Source organism: Vollenhovia emeryi, unplaced genomic scaffold, assembly GCF_000949405.1.
Source record: "Vollenhovia emeryi isolate VEMERY1.0 unplaced genomic scaffold, V.emery_V1.0 DF939124.1, whole genome shotgun sequence".
Classification (NCBI taxonomy): domain Eukaryota; kingdom Metazoa; phylum Arthropoda; class Insecta; order Hymenoptera; family Formicidae; genus Vollenhovia; species Vollenhovia emeryi.
The window spans coordinates 854,618-874,979 of NW_011967242.1; the positions used below are offsets into that span (position 1 = coordinate 854,618).

Below are 20,362 nucleotides of genomic sequence, written 5' to 3' on the forward strand. Positions count from 1 at the left end.
TGGTTTTATGAAATAAATATTATGATTTTATGAACTATATTTTTAAGTTACATTAAGAATATTTTTCATAGTAAAAAGCACTATTCTATATGTTTGGCGCCTCAGGATACTATAAATTATAGTGAAATTATGGTTATTTCAACTATATTTTTCTATCAGTGTAGGAACATTGAAAAACGCTGGTCGGCTCGCTATCGTCTCGCTCATCTCAGAGTGATTTGAAAATTAATTGTAAACTGACATAACACCGAACATAGGATGTGCATGCACCCGAGACGGGCGCACGCAGGTGCACTCTACTCGAGGGGGGGGAGGGAGGGGGGGATAGAGCAGCGAGACATGGGAGGAGTTCGCTGCGAGTGCTCTCTCCGTCTCGTCGGAGAGACCACTCTCGCGATGGCAGAGGTGGTCTCTGCTCACCTGAGCGTTTCAGGTGGCAGTCGCCCTGCTGAGTCGTTCAGCGACGGGTTCTCCTCGCGTGAGCGCCGCGAGCGAGCGCGATTCGCTAGAGAACGCACGACAACGATTCCGGAAGCTTGGGGACCCGCGAATTCGAGGCCGAGATTGAGATGTCTTGAGCGAATCCGCGCGTACTTGCGATCGCGGTTCAATTCGCTGACGATCACCCAAGTTCAGTCTCCGTAGACCGATGGAGCGTCCGTCGGATCTGTTTTTAGAAATGCAACTTTGGGCATAAGACGTTAGATCTAATGACTCAAATGGGGATAATAGGAGGGATCGGTAGGATCATTTCAGCAAGTACAGTTCGATTAACGAGATCGTTGTGAATTTGACTGGTTCAGGGATTAATTGTCAAAAATTGATGCTCCTGGAGGAGGATCTTCGAGGAGCGCAACCGATTGATTTCATATAATTATATTCATATATTCTCGTTATTCGCGACGTTAAAGCAAAAGGACCCTGTCGGTGAAGTTACGGATCTAACAATTTGCTAGTTGATTCAATAAGAAATCAGAAAAACTCTCAATCTTTATCGGACTCCCACGAGTATCGCGCAATCGACGCCGTTGTGAGTCGCGGAATATTTTACAAAGGACCATGTGACGTTGAAATATCAAGTAATCAAGCGGAGATTCGGTTAAGTGATAACTGATCGAATACGCCGCTCGCGAATCGGCAGAGTCGATCGAGATTCCAGAGGCGGGGTCCGCAGGGCGAAACAAGTGCACGTCCTCGAGTGATTTAGAGATCGAGGCTTAATTGCGGCGACCGAGGAGCCGGTAATCTGGGAGAGAAGGTCGGCGTCGATTAAACGGGACCGGGACGTCCTGACGGTCCCGCGGACGTCAACGTGCGCAAAGCATTCCCGAGAGAGGCGGCGCATAAATTTGTCGTGAAACCGACTCGTCCGACTGCATTCTGGCGAAATTATCGGGGTATCGCGTAATAACGAGCGACGCGGGGCCGCAAAAAGCGCTCGGCGGAGGCGCCGATCGCGGGCAGGAAACCTCAAGTCGGAGTTTATAGGATTGCAACCTGGAGAACGACCGGGCGAGGAAGAGAAGTGCGCGCATGTTGGTCAACGAAAGCGTCTTATTAGAGATGGATCTATGTGCGGGACGGGCGTGTGCTGATCGGGAGCTCTGTGAAACGCGAACAATGTCGTAAAAACGACGGCGGAGTAATTTATTTGACGAGAGTAGAGACTCGCCTCGCTGGATTTTCCGAGCTCTCTCCCTCTCTGACGCGGAAACAAATGATTTCGACGACACTTGTGTATGCTCGTGCAAATTAACGAGCGCGTGAAAGATATAACGCGAGAGGCGCATGGTCGTCCGAGTGTTGTTTTCCCAACTGACGTACGTACCAAAAAGTCATCTGCGGCTTTAGCGAAAATATAATAAAGCAGGACTTTTGTTACCGCGCGAGGAGGAGAATCGCCACATTTCGGAAATTTGCATCTCCACGAGTCCGATTCCAGGAGGAACTCGTCGGATTTTGGCAATCACTGGCCGGGGGTCGACGACCAGAAAGGAGATTAATTACTTCGCATAAGATTAAGCAAAATTTGCTATTCCGAGTTGGCCCAACCTGCCGAATATCGAGCTAATTTTAACGGTGAATTATAAAAAGCGAGATCGAAAAAAAAAAGGAATCGCGGCCAGTCGTAAATCTTACGATGACAATGTGACAGCCAACACCGTTATCGCCTGATAAATGCCAATAATTATATGGCCATAAGTCAGCGCCGTACAACAGAGTCAACAAATGTCACTTGTAAATGCGAATCGATCGATCGCGCGTTAACGAGAGCTCGCGCGCGAATCGTATCGAGGAGGGATTCCCAAATCGAGCGGGATTCCGTTACCAACGGTATTCATTAAAATTATAATTATTCATTAACCGGGCGTTACTTTGCGCGGCAAAAAATAACGCCGTAAACGACCGGGGCTTGGGCGAGAAAAGGATAAGGATTTTCTCGCATAAATTTACGCATGAGCGACGCGTGAGCGCGAGGAAAAAAAAGGGGGGGGGGGAAACGTCCGAAGATTTCCAGAGCTCCGCGAATTTTCACCAGAAGATGGTTTTGCGTGAAAGCTGACGGCGGACGGTGGAATGGACAACGACAATTCGACTGAAGAGCAGTCGTCAAGAACTTTCGACGTTTTGCGAAGGTAATCTTTCCCACGTGCCGTAAAGTCGCATGCAAATGAAGTAGCCAAGGACTCTCGACGGGGAGTGCGTATTTCCGCGAGTGTCTCGCGCGATCATTGATCACAAACAAGTGGAGCATGATGGGAGAGGTGATTCGCGTTTCTGGGAGGGCACCGGACGTCGGTGACATCCTGAAGGAGGCCATGTTGTCGCAGAGGTTCGCCGATGTGGCCCTGTGCTGTCCGGGAGGCCAGCGGTTCCTCGCGCATCGCCTGGTTCTGTCAGCGGCCAGTCCTTATCTTCAGGTCGGTATAAGACTACTGTCAATTAATTTATAACATTGTGTAATGTGACTGATAGCAATTTATTGTGGTTGACAGTAATTGATAATTAGATATTCATTGCAGAAATTATGAGAATTAATTTATCCAAACCGATCGGGAGCTCGATAAAATAAGATATGGTGGAAAGTCCTCTATTCTGTGATTGGATTCTAATATGAGATAGCAGATTTTCAAATTCAATCACACACGTTTCTTTGCAACGATTACACGATCTAACAATCAATTTTTTTAAATTTGTGTCATGGTAACGTGTGTTTTTACTGAACTGATTGATTATTTATTGATTAAATCAATTTGAAAAATTCAATCATGTGGACTATGTCTTGTGTGCGCTTATACTGCATTATCAATAACAAAATATAAAAACTGAGTGATATTCCCACAGTTGACTTTGAAAACAGCTTGGAGATAACAGAAAGAGTTAACTGTAAAATATAATTGTATCGCCGTGGATTTATATGTGACTTATAGAAAGTTTCGCAACGTGGCGTTTGCCAAGTGCGTTCATTGCCTTTGAGAGAAGCTCCTATATTACTCGTAATAAAGAGAAGCACAGCGAGAGAAAATATGGTTCGCGTTTGCCGTTTAATTAGCGAGTTAGTTACAGGATAACAAACGGGGAGCTGTTAATCCTGCACTTGAATGCAATGCGTGACGGAACGTTTCGCGTTCGCCCATATTGCCGGCTCGTAGCCGAGCGGCGCGGCATGGCGCGAAACCACCGTCGCGATATAAACCGATTGTGTGCGCGCCGCTGACGAGCGTTTAATGCCGCCGAATTATGTCACACGGAAATAAAGATAATGCGATATCGCGCAACTCGCGCTCGAGGTTTCGCGAAACCGCGCCGACGCGACGCGACGCGACGCGTTACGGCGCGCGTTGCGAACTCGCCGGGTTGCGCGATTGTTAAACTATTGCGCCAGCAGATTGGTGCATGAGCGCAAAATTAACGAGTCGGATGCGAGCATAATAGGCCCGACGATGCTCGTGTGCAGCAGGACATGCATTCTTAATATCCTCTTGCTGCATCCCTCGAGAATCGATTATATCTTCGAGAGCTCTTCTATTTCGAGTCGACGAACCCTTAGGCAAATTTACTGTGAAAGCAAAGTTTTTTTAAAAGTAATCTTCCAAATCTAAGAGTTTACTTGAACAAGTTAAAAGTTTACTTGAGAAATTTTAGACACTTAAATTTATGCCGAAACAGAATCATGGGTTCATGAGTCTGTGATAGCAAATTCATATCATATCTAAAATTGTTACAAGTCGTGACTAAAATAAATATCATTTTTGCCAGTTTGGTCGATTTAAAAAAAAATTCCCCTTGGTTGATTACCACTGGTGACAAAAAGCTACTGAAATTCTTAAAGTTTTCTTTCAAGTTCTTAAAGTAAGTTTCAAGTTTACCTTAAATCAAAGTGTCGAAATTTATTTTTCATATTTCTTATTTTTCTAAAGTACAATTTTAAGGTCTTCTAAAGTATATTTTCCCTGAGGGAGAACACGGTCTCTGTCCCGTCTTGATTAAAGAGGACTCGATTACGATAAATTGGGGAAATAAAAGCTGCAAAAGCGAAGTGTTTGTCGTTTATCGGAATTCTTTTGGAAACTTTGTTCTTTCCCTTTAATTTCTACCGCCACTGCGCCGCCTTCGGCTACTATCGTGTAATTATTGGTCTTGCGTATCCTCCTGTATCTAATTTCTTGCGCGTGTAAACTTACTTTATTACACGTTGCCGTTGTGCTCATTCGGTTAAACGAGGATTCAATTATAATACATTGGAAAACTGAGATTGTCGGTTATTTGTCCGAATTCTCTTGGAACTTTGCTCTTTTTCCTTAATTTTCAACGCCACTTGATCGCGTTGTTATTGCGCAATTATTGGTCGTTATATCTTCTTACACCTAATCTCTCTGGCGCGTTTAAACTTACGTTATTTTACGCTTCACTGTGTTCGTTCGGTTAAACGACAATTCACCTGGTAATGCATTGAACACCCAGAACTGTAACAAATAAAATTGTCTATTATTTACCCGACTTCTTTCGAAACCTTATACCCACAAAGTCTCTTTAATCTGAACGTCACTGGATTCCGTTATCACCACGAGCCATTATTAGTCGTTATATGTTTTTATACCTGATCTCCTCCGTACTTACTTTATTTTACGCCCCGTTGTTTTTATCACATAAAACGCTTAAGTGCAGTTTTACGTGAGTAGAATCTTGTTGCGAAAGGAAAACCTAGGAAATAAATCCCGATGCACTCCAACGTACAACGTAATTACAAAGTAATGTCGCGTCAGCGACGTGAAAATTGTCAATTATGCGTCGCTGCCGCGATTCGTGCCGTGAATTGCGCTTTCTAAACTCCAGCAGGCGGAATGCCGAAAAGAAAAATCTCCCGCACTTCCTTGCAAATGGAAATTCGTTAAACGAATTCAGTCCGCTGCCTTATTCGCGTCTCGCTTTATTCGACGAAAATCCTTGGCTTTCCTGGACGGGCATTTAATCGCGGGACGTAACGCGTGTATCTCACTCAATTTTTACGTCACTTCCAATGTTTTACCTAATTTTTTTTAAAATGCAGATAGCACGCCGATTGCTCTGCGGACTGAATTAAAAGCAGCATTGCGTTCGTGCTGCGTTAGAAAGCATCGTTCTTTCTTTACGTCTCGCGCCAGAGAAGAAAAAAAAAAGGAAGAGGAAGAAAACGATGTGTCCGCAAAAGGTTTTACTCTCTTGTCGCAACAAATATGGCAACCTTGACTTCAATGTTGGCAGATACCCAGATCTCCGCTGCCGTAAAGCTTCGCACGACGCATTTCTACGGCACTAGGCAACCCTTTTGCGGTTCTTAGAACGTACCGGAGCGTCCGTGCACCGCATCTTTCCGGTACTGCCATTCGCGGATTCCCGAGTCCCGGCATCTCGATTTATTACCGTTTGACCCAGTACCTGTTTGCTCCACGCGAGATGCCCACTTTTTGTTGTGCTCCTTCGTGCGTCGCGTGGCGTGAAAAGAAAGAAAGAAAGAACTGAATTCCCCGCGCGTCATTACTATTTCCTGAAAAACCACGCGGAAGAAATAACATCGATAGTCTAAATATTTAAAAAATTTTGTACCTCAACTTTTTTTCGAAATTATACAATTTTTACGATAACTTTAATCACATTTTTTAACTAATCGAAAACGTTATTAACAAATACAAAAGAGGTGATCTTTCATATTTTTTACGAAACATTAAAAAAAATTGATCTATTACATTAGAGAAAATTTCTTTTACATACAGCCTGTTTCTCTCTCATACATCTTAAATTATATATTTTGTTTACGATTAAAATATTTTTTTTTAAGTACAATTGTAGCCTTCTTTTACATAGAAAATTATTATGAAATACAGTTGTTCCTCGTTTTAGGCGAAGTATTCATTGCACATAAGTTTTTCGAGAATCGCACAAATGAAGTCCGTTAGTACAATAACAGTACGTAAGAAAAGAGTCCGCGTGTATGTTGTAAAAATATTTATTTCACTTATGTGCACAAAGTGATAATAATAGAAATTCAGAAAAACCAATTTAAATGTTATATGTTGTCGCTGTCGCATTTTTTTTAACAATTCGAAGCTATCCTCGTAACTAGAAATATCTGGTATGCTTAATTTATTATCAGCGTCTGTTAAAAATATATTTTCTGGCCGTAAAATAAGGTCGCGTAAAACTGAAGACGCCATATATAAAAAATATTCGCGTATGCAACGCTCTTGTTTACTATGTAAAGAAAACCTCGCGTATAAGTTGTTAACCGAGGAATTAGCGTATTTCTCTTTTATCAAACAATGTTGCATTGTTCAAGAGGCCAAAAGATACAAGTGTGTAGTTGTAAAAAGATTAGCGTATGCATTTAGTGCAATTTCTGATTTGTTTACTACTCGAAGCAGGTTTCTCATTAACGCACGTCTTACGTTCACGACGCTAGTTAGCCGGCTAATGGGAACCATAAAGGATCGATATCCGGTTTTGTGGCAGTTTAATCTAATAACGTTTCCGAATGAAATGTTTCGCTACGAATAGATACTGACGGCAACAGAAACGAATAAACAAATGCGAGTTGTTAAATGTCTATGATTCAGCCGCGCTCTCGTAATAAGCTCCTTATTGCAAAATAAATAGCGTGATTTACGAGGGACACGCTATATGTATAAAGCGTCATCTCGGAAACTAAAAAATTCACATGTGATTCAAGCCCGAATGACTTGATTAACACATGTACTCGACCGCGCATGTATATGTACATGAATGTATATACAGGGTGTCGGATTCGATTTGGACCATTCCAAAGATTATAGTAGATTGGGTCAAACTGAGAAGAAAAGTTATATACCATTTTACAAAATCCGTAATTATTATCGCGTAATTAAGAAAAACGTCTGAGCCAATAAGTGCACGGAGGAGCGGAAGGCCGGACTCGGCAGACATGCAAAATGGTGTATTTGTTGACATCTCTCAAGATCCGATAGCGAGAGGTGGACATATGGCACCGCGCCGAAAAAGTTTTTCTGGTGGTAGGAGAATAATACACCATTTTGCATGTCTGCCGAGTCCGGCCTTCAGCTCCTCCGTGCACTTATTGGCTCAGACGTTTTTCTTCATTACGCGATAATAATTACGGATTTTGTAAAATGTTATATAACTTTTCTTCTCAGTTTGACCCAATCTACTATAATCTTTGGAGTGGTCCAAATCGAATCCGACACCCTGTATAATAATTCTTTAATTTAAAACTAAAGATGTCAGGCGCCTAGTCGCGAAATAAATTAATAAAGTTTTATCATAAATTACTTTAATTTTATGAAAGAAGAGAGAGATTATAGAATTGTAGAAATGTTGAACAGATTCATCGTTACGAAACATGTTGCGCGATTTGTGGACATGATTGCGCTACCTGCTTTTACATCTGATATTTTTTCATCTCGACAAGCGTGGAAAATCACACGTGCTTTAATTAGTGCGACTGATACAATTAGGGAAGTGGGCTGATTCTTGCAGTAGCGAGTGAGAACGTATTGTTATAACGAAACACATTTAATACATTGTATTCTTAATACAAGAGAAAACTTAACGAATAGTATAATATTCTGACACGCCTCGCAGGGTCTAAAAGAGATCTCGAACCGGTTTGTGACCCCAATCATTTTATTTGTTCCGTCGGATCGCTAACGCAAAAAATCATATGAATTTTTTCACGTTTAAGTCAGTCACGCTACGTGAAATTGTCGACGCCCAAGAAAAATATTACGTTCAGGATTTGAATTCGCTACAAACCGGAATAGGCTTTATGCATGTATGCATTTGACCTGTTTCTTCCGCGGCATTTTACGACTTCTTTATAGCCCCTCGCTAACATTAACGACCTGATGAATATTTTTGGATAATTACGGTTGGACTATTTTTTTATTCATTAATGTTGATGATGACTGCGTTTTTACCTGTCATAAACAGTTACAGTTAAAAGACATTTCTGGAATTAAGAGTTTCCTTTTACTAACAAAAAGTAAGCATACGACATCGGCAAATAATATCGTGTACTTCAAGTCCAATAGAAATATCGAATAAAAATGCGATATTGATTTGAAATATTTTTTAACGCATTAGAATTACGGAGAAAATGAACAATATGTTTCAAAAAATATGTAATTTAGATATACAACTATTTAAGAAACAGTAACCTTGTATATAAAAAGGTTAAGATTGCACGGCTTATTTTTATAAGATGATAGAGATAAGAAGCTTTAAACTGCCAGCGATAAGAAGTTACGGTCTTTTAACCCGAGTAGATTATAGTGTACCTGTAGGTATATGCTGTAGGTATATGCTTTTTACAAGCGTTGTATACAATTTTACGGAATTAAATAAGATTATAAGTATCTGTCGTTTACGTTCGAAGCTTTCGCTTTGAATTTTCTGTTAAACGGGGGAATATACGTTTTACAAATATCCGATTCTCAAAGATGCATCGTTGTTTCACGATAGTTATTTCAATCATCAAATAATATTTTAACGGCAGATTTTGCTATCGAAGAATTAACTTTTATTAACGTAAATGTGGAGAAAACTACCGAAAGTTTTCTTCTTTCTTAAATTATACTTTCGTCAGATGAAAAATTTATTTTACATCCGTACAAAATTATATTATTATATGCACATATTGATTACGATAATATAATATATAATATAATATATATTATAATATTGAAAAATAATAACGAAATTATACATCTATGTAATTGAGCATAGATATATCTTGGCAGTCAATCAAGAAAGGATAGGTACGGACGTGCACCGGCTATGCAAACGTACAATTTCAGAATTCACGGTTTATCTCCCGAAGACCTGTTAGAAACCCCCCCCCAAAAAAAACCTTTTAAACGCCGTGTGTGATGAGGAATTACGGCTTTCCGTAGCGGGCAGATTATGGTGTGTCCATGCACGTTTTTTGTAAGCACCTCGCCGCACGAGAGCGTGTTTCTCATGGCACGGTCCATCATTAGGATACTGGCGCAGCACGAGATCGAGTATTCATTGCTTAATTAAGATTATCGGAACTTAAAAGTGAGCGATGAACCGATATTTCACGATAGTACGTGTTGTTCACGTCAATCGATGCCGAGACGTCTGGTTTCGCGGCTCAAAATGTTTTACCGCTGCGCGCATACATCTTCTTTTACCGCCGGACCGTGCTCGTACATTACGACTTGGGATTCGCGCGTTGGGAAAGTTTATAATATATACATTCGAAGACACAAAGACCCATGTCCTGAATCTTCTTTCATCGACAAAAGTGCCAATAAAATTGATTTTGAAGGATTTTTATTGGCTGAAAAGATCAGGCGCTTTTATCGATGAAAGAGGATTCGGAATGTGGGCCAAAACCTTGATGATTTTTTAGTATCGTAAAGAATTATTTGACGGCCAGTACATGATTAACCAATGTAGAAAATTGCTAGACGATTTTTGGCTGGCAAATTCTAATTAAAGAAATTTATTGCGAAAAATATTACCTCGGCCAAGGTTTGAACCTGGACCTCCCTACACTCTAGACGGGCGTCTCACCAATTCAACCACTGAGGCCTGGCTGAGGTAATATTTTTCGCAATAAATTTAATTAGAATTTGCCAGCCAAGCGCCGTCTAGCGATTTTTGAGTATGTTTAGTATAAGAGGCGCGAATCTTTTGTTATGTTAAGAGGATGAAACATCCTTTGAAAACGAAACATGTTTACGTTTATAAACATCGCCAGAATGATGGACAGGAACAAAACGCTTGCGTGTTAAAAATTCACACTTTACGCTATTTATAAATTATTTATGGAAGAAAATTAATTGGCTGGATTAATTTATGTATCCATTGAGAGCACAAAACGATTAGAAAACGGAAAACGGAAAACAAATCTAAGATAGAATATATATTACTGGAGCTACGTCGCCTTAATGTACATTGCAAAAATACGCATTCGCGTATTCAATTTACATGAATAGGCCAAGATTATCATAATAAACTACAAGCTATTAACGACATACAGAGAAGAGATAGTATAACGGCAGAACCGCAATGTCATGCCGATGGCAACGTTTTAACCGCAGCAATGTTTCGCATCTACTTACACCAGAAAATGCTAATTAAACACTGCGGAATTGAAATTCGCCATAGAATTAATTAGACACTGAAGGCCAACGGGACATCGTAACAGGATCGAAATGGTCCAAATTAATGTAAATAAAGGATATAATTTAGGAAAAGCAATATTTAATTGAAAACTAATTAATTATTTTTCGTTACCTTTTGTTTCGCTTGTTTCTAATTTTGGTTGCAGTATTTTATCTCCGTCCGAATTTATCTCCAAGCCGTCCATTGTCGACGGTCAATTCATAAAATATTCAACATACTAATTTCTACTTGAGATTTTTTTTAAGTAGCCAATATATAATATTTCACGTGACAACGCCCAATCACGCTGGAATATGATTTATATAAAATTCCTTCATTGAGTGGCGCGTACAGTAAATTTATGGCCACCTTTAAACTCATAAAAAATCGTGACATCCGTTAGCGGAGGAAGCTAATTGAAGATAATAGACTTCCAGTTCGTTAGAAGCGCCGACGGAAAAAGGGCCGTCCAGCAGCTGTTTACTAGTAACAGTAACGTGCGAACGTCGGTAAAAGGCCACATCGTCGAGTACACTCTTCTATTTCAAACATACTTTTTTTTTGTTTACGGAGGTAATAATTTTAATTCGCATATTCTTGTACTTTCTCCAAGTGACAAACGTAAAGAGGCGTCAATATAGATGACTACGTCAGCATTTCGTGTTGTCTTTTTATATTAGTTTGCTACTTGGGAGAGTTTGGTTTATAAATGCGCGAGACTTTAAAACTTAAATGTAAATATATAAAAGAAACACACAGCAGACATAAGAAATATATACCGATGGTTATCCAAATGGATGCATGGAGAAAAGTGCCCTATTACGAGATGCACTCCTAAGATAGCGGAGTTTCCGCTAAATTAACAGGCAATTGGTTCCGCCATAAATTTATCGCCTTTGGAGTGAAATCTGTTCAGTGGAAAATTCATTGTTAGATCGCGTAATCGTTGCGAAAAAAGATTTATGCGTTCCGTTCCTGTCCGTATCATTCTGATGATGTTTATAAACGTAAACATGTTTCGTTTTAAAAGGATGTTTCATCCTCTTAACATACACCCAGTGAAAACACTAACGTCGAATCAACGTCGAATCGACGTCGATGGGGTCGAAATCACGTCCCAACCGTCAGTTTTCGAAACTAATTAAAAGATCATTGACTTTGGACGTTGAAAACCTACTATCTCGTAATAGAGGACTTTCCTCTACTTTTAAATTTGATATTTGTTTTATACATATAATTAAATACGTTAAATATACGGAATAATATTTAACAATAATAATAACGTGCGTGTTTGTGTTTGTGGAAAGGACCAAAGTAGAGAAATGTTAACTTTTGTTCCAACGGTCAATTAAATTCGTGTGAAAGCTACTACACACGTATACCTGGAGACCGACAGTACAATGAAATCCACGATATACGTGACGTGATTATACTTATAGATTTATGAAACCGATATAATTCAATAGCAATCTCTGGTGAGACTTTTTCACCACGTTGGTGCGATCTCTCGTGATCCGTTTTATCTTGCCCAGGGCAACTTGGCTAAATTCTAACATAACGCAAACATACCGTTACAAAGTCTAACGAAGCAATCGATCGATCGTAATCGCTCGCAAATGTACGTTGCGAGCTAAGAGAGTTGTAACGATATTCGCGCGTTTTATCTACAGCGAGCATCGTCCGCGATCACAGCAGCTATTAATTCACGCGGCCTGGCAATATTCTCGGCACGCATTCGAATCGCTTATATATGCAAATCGGGGCTGCTCCAGAGCCTTCTAACGTTACTACGGGGCAGTGCTTCCCAATTCGAGAGGATACCATTTCGCAGGATTACATGCAAATGCGCATTATTTATACTTATTTCTTTACAGCGGTGCCGTTTCGAAAAAAAAGGATCACTCTTTGTATTGACCTGAATTATGTCCGAAATAAATTCACAAATTTACGCGAATAACTTGTGCGAGATGAAGTGGATAATATCGGCGGCTGCGGTAATTCTCCGCGAAATATTCATCCGTTTACTGTTCCATATGTTGCGGAAATCTTTTTTATCAAAGGATTATAAATGTTGTATTTAAATTTGGCAAATTTACAACCCGGAATACATAGTTATCAGAGTATTTACAGATATGTTCGGCTGTTGACAGGCGGGATAAATCAATTAATTTATTCGCCAGATATTCGTAAAGCAAGAAGTTAAAGAGGGCGCTCTTTAAAATTTATGAGAAATTAATTTTGCTCGCGCACGCGATTCTAGAAACCAACAAAAAAGTGTGTACATTTTGACAAAACTCTTATTAATAGACGTATACATGAAAGTATATATGGGCCATTATACATGTGTATGTTTATCGCATAATAATGCAAGAACAGGCTCCTCATTGCAATCAATATTTCTTCAGTGGGAACATAATATAAACTCATCAATTGCCCACAATTTTAAATGTTCCATATTAAATATCTTTCAATATTAAGTAATAATCAAGTTTTAAATTAACGGTCTATTAAAGAAAATGTTATATTGTACAAAATTAGCGTAATATATTCGCTAAATGTGCAAGGAACAAGCTGTAAGATATATAAATAGCCCAGGAACATGATTTTCGCGTGTTACGCTCGAATATATATCGTTGCCGTTAGCAACTGGTTTCAAGAATTATCCATCTTCACCATAGGAGAAATTTGTCAAGTCCGCCGTGTAGTTCTGTGAATCTAAAGTTCCGACAATGTATATTTTCTCCTAAAATTTACCCTGAAAATCGTGTAATCGTTGGACAACGTAGCATTTTGAAAAAACTGTATGAGAGTGTTTTAAAATTTTACCGTACATTCTACTAGTAAAACGTATAGAGGAAAGTCCCTTATTATGAGATAGTAGAGTTTTTGCTAAATTAATAGGCATCATCTATATTGATTTCATCGTCAATTTATTGTCCTTGGAGTGAAATCTGTTTAGTGGAAAATAATCGTTGCGAACAAAGATTTGTGATTAAATGTTGATGTTAAAAACCTGCTATCTCATATCAGAAGTCTATCTCATAATAGAGGACTTTCCTCTACTAATTGTAAGAATAATTACTAGTAGAACGTATGGTACAAAAAACTCATACAGTTCTTCGAAATGCTAGGTTATCCCACGATTACATGACTTTCAGGATAAATTTTAAGAAAAAATTCTCCGCGTAGAAATGTATAATCAGTTATAAAATCCCTGGCAATTTGCGTTATCGGATCATATGAATAAACAAAATAAATCGTCACAAATTAATACCAAATTAAAGACAGACATTAGAGAATGAATATCGTGTGAATATACAAAGTATATTTGAATTCACATTACTTCAGGTTATTTCTTTATTCTAACGTGGAAAGAAAGAACTTTATAACACAAGGATATGAGAAATACTGTGTAAGAGAATAACGAATAAAAAAAATGTGTGCATGATACATGCTTAATAAATCTTTTAATAATTTTACTGATAATTAATTACTGAGTATTTTCATTTTGCATTGAAAGAGTAAAATTTACATCAAAACGCCACTTAAAAAAACCATTAGTATTCCATTTTTTCTCTCAAGCTATAAAATTACAATTAAGACGCGAAACGGGCCGTTATACCTTTTCTAGTCGTTGCGTGCAATTCGCGGTGAAATAAACACATCGATATCGATCACTCGCGAACGTGAGCGTTCACGATTATTAGTCCGCATCCGTTTCCAACCGGCAGGATGGCGATATAATTGCCACTTCGACATGTCGGAATAACTGGGGTAAAGCAGAGAAGCTGACGCTAACAAGGGTTACTTTTTCAATCTTACGGCGCATTAGCTTTAGAACGCGGTGTCTACATTCTGTTATGTCAATAATATGCTGCTGTACGAACGCCGTGCCGTCCTTCCGTTCGTGCGGCCAAGACAAATCTATATCGCCGGTTTAGAGTTGCGTATCAAATATCTGTGTTAACACACAACGATCGATTCACTGGTGGCGATAAGCTCGGAGAAATCGTTCCTCTTTTTGGACACAATGTTACGGAACTGGAATATTGAATCTCGACACACCGGTTCCGAAGGAAGCCTCAGCCTCGGCTGATATTTCAAATCATACCGCGATACGATCCAAGTCTTTTTACCGAGGCATTGTTTTTCGCGCCGGAGGGAGGGATGGACGGCCAGGCAAACGTTGTATGACAAATTATTTCATTTAAAGCGCAGCTGCATTGACAGAATACTGACGGCAGGAAAAACAACTGGGTAACCGAGCGTAACCGCGACAACACTGACAACACGTATACAGAAGTGTAACATTGCAAATCGCGTATCGGCCGATCTACAGCGGCGCAACAATTGTGCCCTTTCATTTACGCACGCCTTAAGCTATCGTAGAGCGTTAATGTTAAACCGACAGAGAGGTACCATTCCCGAGATAACCGCCGGCAAAATCGAAATTAAACACTTTACCTTCTCTGGTAAGTCAAGCCTCGTTACAGAAATTATTATAGGGATATAACTTAATAAGATAGCCTAAAGTTTCATAGTCCATTTTATAGCGTGCTGTATTCTGTTACGAGGAAAACATTGCGACACCCTAAACCCACTTCAGATGATCTCTAATTCACGCCAGAATTCAGGCTAGGATTATATTTACGCTTTTTCTGGAAAGCCAGGCTCGTGTTATAGAAATTATTATAAAAAAATAACTTAATTTTTGTATTAAGAATACCATTATTTGTAATAAAACAGCCTAAAGTTTCATCAACCATTTTATAGCGTATTGTATTCTGTTATGAGAACATTATGATACCCTAAACCCACTTCAGATGATCTCTAATTCACGCCAGAATTCCGGCCCGGATTTATATTTGCACTTTTATGTGCCGTATAATATAAAAAAATATATATCGAGAATTAGAATACAACAAAATACAAAAAGTGCATATTAGAATACACAGACATGTCAAAATACACGGCGTGTAAAATTAAAAAATTATAATTAGATTCTCCCGTCGCCTTTTTATTAATGTATTCCCGTTTCGGAATTGCGTATCATATCTGTATTAACATTTAAGATTCAATTCACGCTGATGATGACGATTCGTTCCCTCCGTTCGCTTTTTACTCGCAACGTTGCGAGACTGACAAGTTTATAAATTACGACCGTACACACATCCCTGCGAGACTTTGAATAAGGCAAGGCGCTAATATTATTAATTGCAAGCATGGGAAATATTGCAGTCGATCAAGATTAATTACGTTTTTCAATTCCCCATATTCCATTGTATTCTAATAGTATCGCATTCCCCCCCCCCCTTTGTTAGGGTCAATCGCGTTAGATCCTCGTCGTGGATGCCGCGGGCAGCGATGGCGCGGCTTTTAACACCGTACGTCAGTCGCATAATGGTCCGTTCGGCGGCCGGTTATCGATATTCACGGTGGATGATTAATGGCCGATATTGTTGCTCGGTGATACCTGTATCTCACGTCGGCAGAAATCGTTACGCTACGCGCTCGCGACTCGCCTCATCGCTCATCACGTTTACGGCGCCGGGTTCTCTCCCGTGTGCGTAAGAGACGTTTGAATTCCACACGTTACGATTCGTACGAGCTGGTCGTTAACCATTTCTTAACCGTCACTTATGCTTTCTTGCATAAAGACAGATATACCCGGTAGGTACGGGCGCATCTGTCTTGCGCGCGCTGCCGCTTTGCGAACGCCGCGCTGAAGATGCAACATCGACAAATTGAGATGAGATAAATGAGAATTAAATTATCTATGACACAATATCGACAGTCGACTTGAATCCGGTCTCGACGGTCTTGTGTCTCGACGACGTGAAACGATCGAAAGTAAGAAACGCTTGTGCATATGAAAATAAATAAAAACTGAGTGAGGATAAGAATTAAATGATCTACGGCATCAGCAATCGATTCGATATTACGTCGTATCGGTAGTTTTGATTCAGTCCCATCTTAATTTAATCGGTATATACTTGTATCGATGTACACAAGCGCCTTTTCTCGCTCTCGATCATTTCACATTGTTCTTGTTCCACATTTTAAGACACACTCTGTCTTGCGCACGCTGTCGCTTTGCAAACACCGCGCTGATGATGCAGCACCGACAAATTGAGATGAGATAAATGAGAATTAAATTATCTATGACACAATATCGACAGTCGATTTGAATCCGGTCTCGACGGTCTTGTGTCTCGACGACGTGAAACGATCGAAAGTATAGAAAACTGAGAGAGGATAAGAATTAAATGATCTACGGCATCAGCAATCGATTCGATATTACGTCGTATCGGTAGTTTTGGTTCAATCCTATCTCAATTTAATCGGCATATGCTTACATCAATGTAGACGGGCTTCTCTCACTCTCGATTTCACATTGTTCTTGTTCCACATTTTACGACACAAATGCGGCTGCAGAGACCGGCCGCGGATAAATTTACATTGATATCGTCGTGTTAGATGGAAACGCCTGTCATTCCTTCACTTTAACGCGGAAACATAATTTACATTCGAGTTATTCTCGCTTACGGAAAAATGTTTTTCTAGTGCAGCGCAACCGTGACGGTGGCCGGTAAATTGACGATGTCATTACGCACAACACGAATCAACCCGGTGGATTACAACCGCTCGGACTGCATTACGGAATATTTCATAACGTTGACGACACGTGGTGTTACACACCGTGCGAATGGACCCCTTAAACGGGGCTTGTGCCATTTAACGATCACGCTTGCCGATCGTCCCCCCTCGTCCCCTCGCGCCCCGGTAATTATTTTCAATTGCGCGCTTACGTTCGCCGATTCGAATAATTTCAAGCTGCGGACTCGTAGATTAAATCGTGGCTCTCGGCATTCTCTCAGGAATCGCATAATTATCGGTCTTAGGTGCAATATCGCGCGGATCGAATGTGTACGCCGGCGCTGCTTGCTCGCAGTGCTTTCTCGCGAATAGCGATATCGTAAAAACCGAGTGATATTATATCGTATCGCGGATACGCGGCCACGAATGGTATTTCCGCCGTCTGCGCGCCGTAACGAGGCGTGCAAAATGTGTTGCGTTAAATATAAAAAAGTCCAGATGCCGAGTTTTTCCCGCCAGAACAATTGCTCTGCTTATTATCAGTTAACCAGGTTAACCGCCCCAGTGAGCGAGATGGCGAGACTGAATGTGTGTCCAGACGTAAAGCCTGAAAGTCCGAACACAACGATCCTAGACATTTATACGGAAAAGCTTTATTTATGCCGTTTTATCTAGGACGAAAGAAGGATGTGCATTAAAAGACTTTTCCTCATAAACTTGCAAACGCCTACAACTTGGACCAAGTTCTTGGGTTCACCACATCGTGGACGCAGGCTTTAACCCGTTGATGCATAGATTTTTCTATTGAACCACTTTGTGTGAAACTTTGTATACAAGGATTTTTGGGGTCGCTGATTACGAATCTGATACCAGATTTTCATAATTCAAAATGGCGGAAAACTTAAAGGAATAACATCATTCAACTATGAAACATTATTTAGATATTATTAGCACCCATGGAAACTAAATTCCAGTTGAAAATTCTTATAGAACATAAAAAATAGAACGAAATGGCGGATGCGAAATTGAAATTTGGTCGTTTCTTAGAATTTACTCACTCTTGGCACTACCCAGAGCTAACGACGAGTCCCTAAATACTGCAATCAAACGAAAATGCTGAAAAACTTGAAAATTTAAAAAATTCACGTATTTTGCATCCGCCATTTTGAGTCGGCCATTTTGAATTTTGAAAATCTGATACGTCAGATTCGTAATGAGCGACTCCGGAAATCCCTTTGTACAAAATTTTCAAGAAACAATCTTAAAAAACTCGGTCAATAATGAATTTTTCCGAAAAAAATATTTTTTCGTATTTGTTTATTTATAAAACTTTCGAAACAAATATTAAAGACCACTCAATTTTTTAAATACCTATTCTTTTATTGCTAAGATACCCAAAAAGTACAAAAACCCCGATCTAAATGCGTTGGAAATTAAATGGCCAAGCAGTAATGAAGTCGAGGTGGTAACGTGGGTTACCACCGTGCGTCAAAGGGTTAACAAATTGCGTATTCCGCAATAATGTCTATTCCATTTTATTTACTTTGGTTCATAAATTTCTTTCTGCTTGAAAAGACGAGACCGTCCGTCTCTCTCGCGATATTTACCAATTTATGTAGCCATGAAATACCCACATCTGGTATCTACGACCGCTAACGGTCAGTGATTTCAAGCTGCGCGAAAATTTTAAACCTGTTTCTATTCATACGTCAGTCCATCACGCGCGCCTTCGTTGCCATCAGCTGAGAAACCGATTCCTCCCGTGCGTTCGATCCCCCACGAGATGTGCGCGTTTGCAAAAGTGCTGCGGCACACCCACAATCGCGCGAAGCAGGCGCGAAATTTCGCGCGTCATTTTACGGGAGGCCTAAAACCGATCGAACGAAAATTTACTCGATCGTTCACGTCGCGAAAACTGCGGCGCTGATTACCGTAATTATGACGGTCTAATCGATGTTCTCGATCGCACCCTGAATTTCGCAACGTGCGGATAGGATAGCATCGCATCAGATGTGGATGAAAAGTGCACTCGTCAGACTATCACTATGATTCTGATTAATTGGTAGATCCCGACTGCGATGCTTCGTATACAATAGACTGATCTATAAATCTTTGGGAAACAGGCTTAAAAATTTCGCGCAGCTTGAAATCACAAACCGATTACCGGTCGCAGATATTATCTGCACATATTTGTAATATTTATCGTAATTGATTGATAGATTCTGCGATCATGTAATCGCTGTTCCGCGCGTGATGGATCGATATAAGTTAATAGCAGCAAACTTGAGAATTTCGCACAGCTTGAAGCCAATAAATGCTCAAAGATAGCAGACGTGGATATTTGTAACTGTAAATTGGCACGATATGCCGAGTGGCATAATTATCCGAAATAATTATTATTCAAAATCACATTGGAAGTGTAAAGCTAAGAGAAGATATGGATGCTAAATAAAACAAACCAATGCAATTGTCTGGGAAAAAAAAGACAGTTAACGATTGACAGCTTCACTTTGAGGCCCACAATTAGTAATCGAATTATTTGGATTGTTCATAACTCTAATCTTTTACAAATTTAATCCCGCGTAACTAAAACTCGCAATTACCTATTTCTATATCCAAGATTTTAAAGTAATACTAATCAATTCTCTCAATTAGTTTGTCGATATTCAATAACGCAAAGATAATTTTCATTTAAGGGGATCCTAAAACCGTCTGTTTTATCGACATTCTTTGGAATGTTGGAAGTAATCTTTTAATTGGCTTTACAGAAATGTAAAACTCTTTTACGAAATTAAAGTACGCAGCAAAATCTAGAGTATGCTGGTCGATTTTATATCAAAAACGAAAAAAGAAAATTTTACTAATTTTGGGTACACTTGATGACAATATTTGCTTGATACAAGAATTCTACAATAAATACGCTACTTTTACAAACTTTAATTTCATTTAGAGTAAATTCCTAAGGGGCGACACATTATTAGAGCAAAGGAATGACACGAATATTCCGAAAACTTATTGTAAAACGTCGAAGAACTTTTCAGACCATGATCGTATTTTAGAAACGAAACAAATATTATAAACAACATCAATGATTTTT

The 20,362-nt window shown here is 39.7% G+C and overlaps 1 protein-coding gene across 1 annotated transcript in view; it reads left to right on the forward strand.

Moving 5' to 3' along the window:
• The first annotated feature begins 441 nt into the window (after positions 1 to 441).
• LOC105569350 (myoneurin-like) overlaps positions 442 to 20,362 on the forward strand; it is a 40,017-nt gene continuing 20,096 nt past the window's right edge. Inside the window, exon 1 of the mRNA XM_012025743.1 lies at positions 442 to 2,921. Coding sequence (XP_011881133.1) covers positions 2,754 to 2,921 — 168 coding nt within the window. The 5' untranslated portion in view covers positions 442 to 2,753. The remainder of the gene's footprint in view (positions 2,922 to 20,362) is intronic.